We start from the raw sequence: 10,665 nt of genomic DNA on the forward strand, positions 1-10,665 counted from the left end.
TCATCGGCTTCACATTATCAATAAGCTTCCCCCCCCCCCCCCCCCCCCCCAAAAAAAATCTTCTAAGAATTATGTGTATATTTTTTAGCATAATTGTTGGCTGATCAGAAACTCTTGTCAAGTAAGTAGGCCTATAATTTAGATTAAACCAGCAATTAACATGAGAAGTTAGGCTGGCTGGCGGGACAAATGGGACAAACTCAAATCTGGTTCAATCAATTAGCAAGCAGCAGCCAAATTCCAAGATTCTCAACAATTTTGCCATTAAACTCAAATCTGGTTCAAAACTTATATTTGGAAAAACTCATGTTGAACAGATACTTATATTTGGAATACTAGTTTTGTTAAAACACCAATTGGACAACAATAAAGACAAAGAATAGGGAGATTTAATAAGAATTAATCTAACTACTCTCTCTAAGAAGAAAAAAAAAAGAAAAAGAAAACATCTAACTACACTCATTTTCTAAAAATATAAATATATATAATTACACTAGAACCCGTATAAATTTTTATTTTGTCAAGCAATTACGTGATTAATATTAATTTTATGACCTCAACTCAATGGTCATATCAAGGGCATATTTAATTATTTTATTTTTAATCAACAATTGAGATGTTACGCCCTGGAGTTAAACCGGCTGTTATCATTTTGTTTTCTGATTTAATTTCCATTTTAAAAATAATTTTAGACCCCGTGAGCAATGCAACGAATGATTCGCGAGTTTGGAGGAGTCCATGCATATGGGGCCCACTGGTTGTTTGATGATTGATTATGTCACACGATTCCTGCCACATACGATTATTATCCACCCTTTATCTCCTTTTTTTTTTTACTCATTTCACTTCTAATTTCATGTTCATGCCCTTACACTATTGATTTATCTATTTTTTATTTTGCACATTTTTTTTTTACTCTTCCTCATGTTATTGTCCCTTTCTTTTTCTTTTCTTTTTCCTTAGCAGTAATGTTCCAAATTTAATTGAGAAACAAAGTTATAAATGATAAAACTTATTAGTTCGATAATTTATAAACTCGTAATAGATGGTACTCATTTTTATTCCTAGATGAATGCAACACGACCGCGTACAGAATACGTCGAGGTTTGGAAAAAACGTGGTCCTAAGACATTTTTAGTAAGATTAGGGGTTTAACTGATATTTAATTCCTTTAAAACGTGAAGTTTACATTTTGCACCCTTTGAATTTACAGTTTCTTATGTTTGGCATCTCAATTTGGCATCTCTCTAATATGGTCCACATTATACCAAAATTATATTTCCACCACTAAATGTGACAGTATTGAAAAACTATTTGAAGTCGGAAAGTTAAGTGAATTTCGATTTATTTTTTAGGATAGTTTTAAAGTATTATATAGATGAAAATTAACTATCTACCTAACTAATCAAGCGAGCAATTTAAACTTTAAAGCTCTTGAATATCAATGGGTTTTCCTCATCTAATTGAAAAGATGTTGAAATAAATGATTCTATTATATGCGCCATAAAAATGATACTCTCTTTATGAAAAAAAAATGGTAAGAAAACAAAAGAAGAAGAATATTCAAGCACACTATCGTTTCTCTAGGGTGCATGTAATAGAATGATTAGTATAGAAAGAGAGAAGTTAATTGTCCAACTTGCCGTGAGAATTTGGCTATCAATTCAAATAAATAGTAATTAAATTTGTCAGTTTAGTTAATTACTTCTACTTGTAAATGTCCCATCTCAAAAAGATATATTTTATCGGTTAATACATATTGTCAATGCAACCGTCCCTTAAACTAGAAACGTTGAGAGTGATTACTTCATTGCTACTTTGAATGTTTCTTACTATTAGCCTTAATAGTTAGTGATACATATGTTGCTTTCAAATTTTACGTATCAAATTGATAAGATTAAGACCTTTAGTTTTTTAATTTTAAATACTTGAGAGCAAATACATTTTCTTTTGAAATGGGAAAATTTTCTTTTAAATATATTGCGAGTCAATTCGTTTTGTTAAACTCAAATATTTAAGGCAGCTTTCAGGCAATAACATAAGTATCTAAATATAATTTGTTCGATTATTTTATTATAATTAAAAATATGTTATCACCTGAACTACCTAATATCAACATTAGGGATGGCAATGGGGAGGGGAGGGGAGGGGACCAATCTCCCCATACCCATCCCCGATGTTTTGCATATGTCCCCGTCCCCTCCCCGTCCCCGTCAAAATTGCTTGAGAGAATCCCCATCCCCTCCCCTCCCCGAATAATAACAGGGGATCCCCGAGGGTCCCCGGTCCCCGAATAATTAATAGTCTAATACATTTTTTTTATTTTCGATTTTAAATTAATCATATTAAAATAAACTCATACCGCTATTGTAAGCTCGTAACCAACTTTGACAGCACATTAAGGCCTCTAATGTGCTTGGATGAAGTTTGTTATGGTATGAGCTCATAACTCTACCACTAGTGTTAAAAGCTGATTCAGAAGCAACTGTTGTAATTGGAATTGCCAAAATATCTCTAGCAATTCGAGCTAATGTAGGATACCTATTAGCATTTGTCTTCCACCAACTCAAAATATTAAAATCTTCCATCCGAGATATAACTTTCTCATCCAAATATGAATCTAATTCATCTGCAACAACTGCACAATCTCCATTGTTTACATAATCATCAAAACTTGTCATCCATTTGGTTGCTTTCTTATAAGAATCCCCTGTAGATCTAGTAGAAGAACTACTACCAGTATAATCAAAGCAATAAACAGTTGGTGAAAACTTCAATTAATACTCTTCAACTAATTCCCGGCAAAGAGTGACCACTTTCCCAACATACAACTATTTTGATATTTATTATTTTTAACAATATTTATAATTTTGTTATTTATTTATTAGTAATTTTAAAAATAAAAATAAAATTAAAAATTAAAATGGGGAAATGGGTAGGGGATGGGGATTCCACCTCATCCCCGTCCCCTCCCCGAATAAAAAGTTGGGTAAAAAATTTTCCCCGTCCCCTCCCCGAAAAAAAAATTGGGTATAAAATTATCCCCATACCCTCCCCGAATGGGGAAAATCCCCGAGAGTACCCATCCCCGTGGGGATTTTTGCCATCCCTAATCAACATTATAGAGTTTTGTTGGCCTAAGCTCAAGCAACATATCGAATTTAGTAATGAATGTACGAGAGTAGATTATTAACTTTGACAATGAGATAAATCCATATGGTAGCTAGATAGATATAACTATTCCAAAAGATAAGAGAGTGAGCTGCCAAATCCCATTAAGCATGCATGAACAAGTTACATATAAATCATTATTACTATTAAGATTTTTGTTCAATCTCTCTATTTAGGGTAAGTCCCACCTAACACCAAATGATGGCTATTGAAATCGCTACAACTGGAAGAAATATGCTAGAAGGTTTGTTGGTTGCTAGTCAGCTTCTCACCTTACCCAAAAAAATATTTGTTACACTACTAATTCTTTTTCCATGTCCAATTAGAAATAAAAATTGCTTGTTACGCCAGGTAAAGCAAATGGGATTCACCCACATCATCTGCCGTATAAGTTATGGCTTTTGTTAATGTCGACTTTATTAATAAATAATTAAATTTGCACTGAGGTCGAATTTTGGGGCTCCAAAGCTGATCGTACACTTAAATCTCGTCTATTAAGAGTAGGGCTTTGTTTTCTTATATCTATGGAATAATGTCGAAAATCTTTTTTTGTTTTTTTTTTTTTTGACCTTTTAATCATGTACTGTTAGATCACCGGCGGCAATGATGACTTTAAAGTGGATCACTACTTCAAAAATTCTCCCTAATATTTCTGTTTCACTTTTATCCATCAATTTAATTCGTGAAAAAATTATTAACATTTTTGTAAAATCATGTAATCCTGACAATAAGTTTAAGAATTTGTCCATGTCACAGTTATTTTTGATGTTCTAAGCGATGCGGATTAATATAGTTTGGGGTGTAACCCAGGATGATTAAATTAAAGGAGTAATTAATCTAACATTTAAGCTAATTAATAGAATAATTAATGATATGTTTCAACTGAAAAAACGAAAGCAAGTAGAACGCAGGGTGTGTGCTTTTTTCATTCTTTTTATTTTTTTGGTGTATTTGAAAAAAATGAGAAACTTTAGTTTAATCAGTTAATTTTTTTTTTGATACTTCGTCATAAAGACTATATAGTATGAAGGGAATGTCCAAGTTTCGATTTCATTGTAAATTTGATGAGTTTGTATGTGATATTACTATCATCACGATGCAAGTAATAATTTATATTCAGTGCTACATTTTTTTTTTTTTATACATAGGAATTTCTCAAAGGGAGTTAAGATAAGACAAATCGAAGGTAAAATATTCTAAAAAATCGTATGCTAATATCTTAAATTTGTACTTAATAAAATGAACTTGTTTAATATATTACAACCGTCACAAATTTTTATGACATATTCTCTGCTGTAAACATAAAATGAAATTGCCATAACATAATTAAAAAAGAAAAGGAAATTTATAAGAAGTGTGTAACTTGTAAGATAACACTTTCTTTGTAAAACATGTAACACTGTATTAGATAAGAAGAAAAGGGTGATTCAAATAGAGAAAGAGGGCACATGTTTACATGGAAACAGCCATGTGTCTTCGCCCTTTTCCTTCCTCAAAAGCAGGGTGGTGCCCTAAGAAGGTAGAAATGCACACCTCTCAGTCTCTAATTGTCTCTGAAAAAGTTATGCCAATTTGCCTTTGTCAGTGTATAACTATAAATAAAGAACTACTCAGGGGCATTCTTGTACTTTCACCGCCTCATTGCTCCCTGCACTCCACCTTAAAAATAACACTCTGATTAAAAGAATTTAAAAAAAAAATATCTATGCTCAGAGAGAGAAAGAGAGAGAGTGACTATAGTGTGTTGTACATACAATAACTGCAACCTTTGTTGTGTTGTGTCTGTGGTCAGCCACTTCAAAGACAGAAACACCAACCAAAATAATTTGGTTTTTTCTTTTTTCCTTTCTCTATGCTGTAAATTTCTTTCTTTGTTTTTTTGTTTTTGGGCTCACTCACCTCACTTAACTGCTTCAGAGTCTTCAACTTTATTGTTGTGTTTGCTTTTGTTATTGCACAAAACAAAATTTTTGAATCTTTTATCATAATCCCATGATCTGAAAATACAAAAACTGAAACTTGGAACTCCCAATCCCGCATCCACATTTACATTAAATCCTTATATTCTCTTACAAAAATGTCAGCATTTTAGCAGTAGCCATACACAGCCACTCTCACATTTTACACATTTTTAAAGTTCTCTCTTTCCTCTTTATCTGCTTACCTATCTCATCACCTCAGTCATGGCAACCAAATCCAAGTAAGTATACTCACTGTTTCTGTCTGGATCTGTTTCTTTTTTTTTTTTTCTTTTTGAATTTCTTTATCTGGGTTGTGTTCATTTTTGGTCTATTTTTGTTCAAAAAGAAAAAAAAAAATTGTTCTTAATTTGTTTATGATCTGTAGGTTAGGATTTTTTTTTTCTGTTAAAGTTACAATTTTGCTTCAGTTTTATTTGTGATCAGTCTATTATCTTAAACTCTGGAACAAATTTTGATTTTGATTTTTTTTTTGTCTATATGAGTTTCCCTTAATTTGCTTAACTTTTTATCCTAATTTTAATTTGTGTTCTTTTTGTGATTCCCTTAATGGGTTGGATCTGTTCTTGAAAAAGATGTGTTGTTCTTTCAAATTATGACACTAGAATTGTATGCAAAGTTTCTATTTTTGGCATATACTGCTTGGATTCTGTTTTGAGTTTTGGCAAGAGTTATATTTACATATATGGCATTACAAATTCTATGTAATGGTTTCTGATTTGGTAGACAAGTGACAAAATTTTGAACTTGATCAGATCTGCTTTATCTGAAACTCCTAGCAAAGCTTCCCCAGCTACTCCAAGAGCGAGTAAAGTTGGAAAGGGAGTGACTAAGCCAGAAACTGATTCACATTCTCCCCTGCAAAATTCTCGGCTTTCTATTGATAGATCCCCGCGGTCTATTAACTCGAAGCCCTCAATTGAACGTCGATCCCCCAAGGTTGCTTCAACCCCACCTGCTAAGGTTGCTATTACCCCATCAGCTAAGGCCGCTACACCACCAGTGAAGGCTGCTACCCCACCTGAAGTAAGTTTTAGGAATTGATAATAAAGTTTGGTGCCTTTGTTTTTCAATATTTGGAGTTTGTTTGGTTTGTTTTGAAAAGTGCCATTTTGGAAATTCCCATAAAGTTTGAAAATGAAGTTAAAGTCTTTGGGATTGCCGTGACTAAATATGATCTATTTGTATGGAATACGACCATTAAGCTGCTTTGGTCACTGGAAATTGATATTCTAGCATGAAATGGTTGTCTTTTGAACAAAGCTCTTGTGCTTGTCAGTGTGAGAGTTTTGATGTCACATGAATTGAAAATGAAAATCAGAAGGAAAAGAGAGCTCTGAAGTGTATTTTCTTTAACATAATTTGGTTTTGTCGGACATGAAAGATTGTCCTTAGGAATAGAAGCAAACATGTCTTTATACTGAAATTTATGCAAATTTTGATCTGCATTATTATTTGGTTTTGATTTTCAGAAGTCCCAATCACGGCTTGTAAAGGGATCGGAATTGCAGGCTCAATTGAATCTTGTTCAGGAAGATCTTAAGAAAGCAAAAGAAAAGATAGAATTAATTGAGAAAGAGAAGGTGCAAGCTATTGATGAGCTAAAAGAAGCACAGAGAGTCGCTGAAGAGGCAAATGAGAAACTGCAAGAGGCTTTGATGGCTCAAAAGCGTGCCGAGGAGAATTCTGAAATTGAGAAGTTCCGGGCTGTTGAAATGGAACAGGCAGGAATTGAGGCATCCCAGAAAAAGGAAGAAGAATGGCAAAAAGAGATTGAAGCAGTGAGGAACCAACATGCTTTGGATGTAGCTTCTCTCTTGTCTACTACGCAGGAGCTTCAGAGGATTAAGCAAGAACTGGCAATGACAACTGACGCAAAGAACCAGGCATTGAGCCATGCCGATGATGCCACTAAGATTGCTGAGCTTCATGTTGAAAAGGTGGAGATTCTCTCATCTGAGTTGACCCGGTTGAAGGCTTTGCTTGATTCACAGCGTGAAACAGAGTCCATTAAGAATAGGGAGCTGGTTTTGAAGCTTGAGGAGGAGATAGATACTTTAAAGGAAGAACTTGAGAAATCTAGAACTATCAAAAAAAAATTAATGGAAAGAGAAGCTTCTATTGAACAGCTTAACATCGAGCTAGAGGCTGCAAAGATGGCTGAATCTTATGCTCGTAATTTAGTGGAGGAGTGGAAAATCAGGGTGGAGGAATTAGAAATGCAGGCTGAGGAAGCACATAAGTTGAAGAGATCTGCTTCAGAGTCCTTGGATGCAGTCATGAGACAGCTGGAGGGTAACAATGATAAATTGCATGATGCAGAATCTGAAATTGCTGCTCTTAAAGAGAAAGTGGGATTGTTGGAAATGACAATTGGAAGACAGAAAGCGGATCTTGATGAATCAGAGCGTAAGCATAGTATGGCTAAGAATGAAACTTCTGAAATGGCAAAAACGGTTGAGTCTTTGAAGTTTGAGCTGGAGACTGTGAAGGAGGAAAAAGCTCAGGCTTTGAACAATGAGAAGCTTGCAGCATCTAGTGTTCAAAACCTATTGGAAGAGAAACACAAACTCATAAATGAATTGGAAAATTCCAGGGAAGAAGAGGAGAAGAGCAAGAAGGCAATGGAAAGCTTAGCTTCTGCCTTACATGAAGTTTCTGTTGAAGCAAGGGAAGCCAAAGAAAAGCTTTTATCCAGTCAAACCGAGCATGAAACTTATGAGGCGCAGATAGAAGATATAAGGATAGTCCTGAAAGCAACAAATGAGAAGTATGAAAGCATGCTTGATGATACAAAACATGAGATTGGTCTTCTTACAAATACCATTAAAGAAGCCAAAGATGAATCCAAGATATCCAAGGCTGAGTGGGAGCAAAAGGAACTTCATTTGGTGGATTGTGTAAAGAAATCTGAAGAAGAAAACTCTTCACTGGAAAAAGAAATAAATAGGCTGGTCAACCTGTTAAAAGAAACTGAGGAGGATGCTTGTGCCACAAAAGAGGAAGAAGCTCAGCTGAGGGATAGCCTAAAGGAGGTTGAAGCTGAGGTGATTTATATGCAGGAAACTCTTGGGCAAGCAAGGGCTGAGAGCATGAAACTGAAGGAGAGTTTGTTGGACAAAGAAACCGAGTTGCAAAGTGTCATTCAAGAAAATGAGGAGCTCCGAGCTAGAGAAGCGGATTCTGTTAAAAAGGTTGAAGAGTTGTCTGGTTTGCTTGAAGAAGCTATGGCCAAGAAGCAAACTGCGGAAAATGGTGAGCTTACAGACAGCGAAAAAGACTATGATCTCCTTCCCAAGGTTGTTGAATTCTCTGAAGAGAATGGACATGCAAGAGGAGAAGAGAAGCCCAAAATGGAGCTTCCAGTGCAAGAATGCAAGGAACAGAATTTGGAAAATTCCAAAGAAGAGACAAATGGCATGACTGATGAGACTGTTGAACTAGCTGCTGCCAAGATTGATAATGTCAATGGAAAGCTGAAGGAAGATGAAAGCAAAGAGAAAGAAGATGATTCAGTAGAAGTTGAATTCAAGATGTGGGAGAGCTGCAAGATTGAGAAGGAGCTTTCACCAGACAGAGAGCCAGAACCAGAATCCTTCGAAGAGGAAACAAACTCAAAGGTGGAGGGCAGTGAAAACTTTGGTCAGATTAATGGGCTATCTTCTTCAGAGAACATCGACGATGGTGGAAGCTCACCGTCAAAGCAACAGCAGCTGCAGCAGAAGAAGAAGAAACCTTTCATCCGAAAGTTTGGAAGCTTACTGAAGAAGAAGCAGGCTACCACCCCCAAGTAGAGGAAGAAAATCACTTTATGGCCTGACTTAGCCTGACTAGCAGGCAGGTATATTGGATACTATCTTGCAACTTATTGTGTTTGCTTTATTGTTTTTTTGCATCTGATTTTCAGAATAGGTTTAAAATGGAAAGGCTTGTATTATGTTTAGTTTTCTTTTAAGGGTCTTTCTTTTTCCCTCTTTTTTTTTTAAAATGTGACTCCCCATGGCTGGGAGTTTCTTCTATGTGATGGAGATTCTTTGTTCTTAATTCTTTTCCCTGCCCTTCTTATCTAAATTTCATGAAGAGGAGTGGTATTGTGTAACTTCTAATTGTATTTTGATTTGCTGTCAATTATTTCTACACAAAGAATTTATATGTGACCTACCTGAGGCTATAACTTAGATTGTGAGCACTTATTCTACTTATTCTTGTCTATTAACTACTAATCATTCACATGTATTTACTGAGGAAAAAATTAAATTTTGCAGGAGATCTTGATCAATGTTATTATCTTTAGATTGTGAGCACTTACTGGAGTAACTATCAGTTTTGTGATTCGTAATAAGATCAGGAAACATCTAAAACAGATTTAATACTGCACACATGCTAAGAAGAATTTCCTGAGCTTGTGTCTTTTGGCAACGAGTTCAGATATGAATTATGTAAGAGTGGGTAAAAGCTACTTTTTAAAAAATTACTTTGTGGTGAACATTTTTGACTTTGAAGTTGCCATTCCATGTAGTACTATGAGGAAATGATTAGCTGCTCTGAAAAGCTCATGTGAATGTGATAATCACTTTGACTACAGGAAGATACAATAAATTAGGCCATATTTGTACTGTTTAACTCCAAAATTAGAAAATGCACAGTTAAACAGTCAAAATAAATGCTCTTTCAAGAAGAGACAAAAGGAAAGATGCTTGGACTTGAAGATTCCATAACAAAATGCTTTAGGCAAAAGAATACTGAGACGGAGCTGGGCCTGGGCCCTTTTTGGTAGTGGGTTACATCACACTGTTGCCATTTCATTAATGTTGCTTAATCTTCAGCGAAAGTTACCAAATTTCTGCTCTTTTTCATATGATTCTTTTTTGCCCCTTTGTGTTTATTATTTTGGCTTCTTGTGAAAAATTGGCTCCAAGCTGCAACTTGAAATTGGTTTTGCAATTTAGGACTCGTAAAATTAAGCCCCTTGTAATATATAAATGGAAAAAGGATAATTACACCTCCAACGTTTAGACAAATGGACAAAAACTTCCCTAACGTTTTAAAAAAGATATTTACATTCTCATTCACTAACGGAAACATTTACTTTTAATGAAAATAGTAATTTTAACATATAATTACTGTTATATCCTTATAGCACATAAAAAAATAATTGTTAATTGTCCAATATATCCATATATTGTTAATAAAATTACAAATATACCCTCATTACCCAATTTCTCTATTTAATTTTTTATCAAATTCTCTCTTCAAGCCAAATAAATTTAATCCATTATCAATTTTTATGCTTATTGGATATGTTATTTAATACAATTAAGATACGATTTTTGTGATTATTATTATAACCAGCCTTTTTTATTTTGTTGATTATACAAGTTTAAATGATTGACATGTAGAGAATTGTTATTCTTATGGCATTAATAACTAATTTTATTTTTATTTTTTAGTAATTGATTAAATTTATTTGGCTTGAAGAGAGAATTTGATAAAAATTTAAATAGAGGAATTGGAC

At 34.2% G+C, this 10,665-nt stretch overlaps 1 protein-coding gene across 1 annotated transcript; it reads left to right on the forward strand.

Moving 5' to 3' along the window:
- Positions 1-4,884: 4,884 nt before the first annotated feature.
- On the forward strand, positions 4,885-9,249 carry LOC102606891 (WEB family protein At3g02930, chloroplastic-like). The gene is made up of 3 exons (XM_006484546.4): positions 4,885-5,371; positions 5,906-6,176; positions 6,623-9,249. The coding sequence occupies exons 1-3, from the start codon at positions 5,355-5,357 to the stop codon at positions 8,942-8,944; spliced, it is 2,610 nt and encodes an 869-aa protein (XP_006484609.1). The 5' UTR covers positions 4,885-5,354; the 3' UTR covers positions 8,945-9,249.
- The last annotated feature ends 1,416 nt before the right edge of the window (positions 9,250-10,665 follow it).

This window comes from Citrus sinensis, chromosome 4, assembly GCF_022201045.2.
Source record: "Citrus sinensis cultivar Valencia sweet orange chromosome 4, DVS_A1.0, whole genome shotgun sequence".
Taxonomy (NCBI): domain Eukaryota; kingdom Viridiplantae; phylum Streptophyta; class Magnoliopsida; order Sapindales; family Rutaceae; genus Citrus; species Citrus sinensis.

Bases quoted from the DNA above. Each gene is read 5' to 3' on its own strand.
- LOC102606891 (XM_006484546.4), top strand. The intron at 6,177-6,622 runs GTAAGTTTTAGG...TTTGATTTTCAG, and splicing joins AGGCTGCTACCCCACCTGAA to AAGTCCCAATCACGGCTTGT.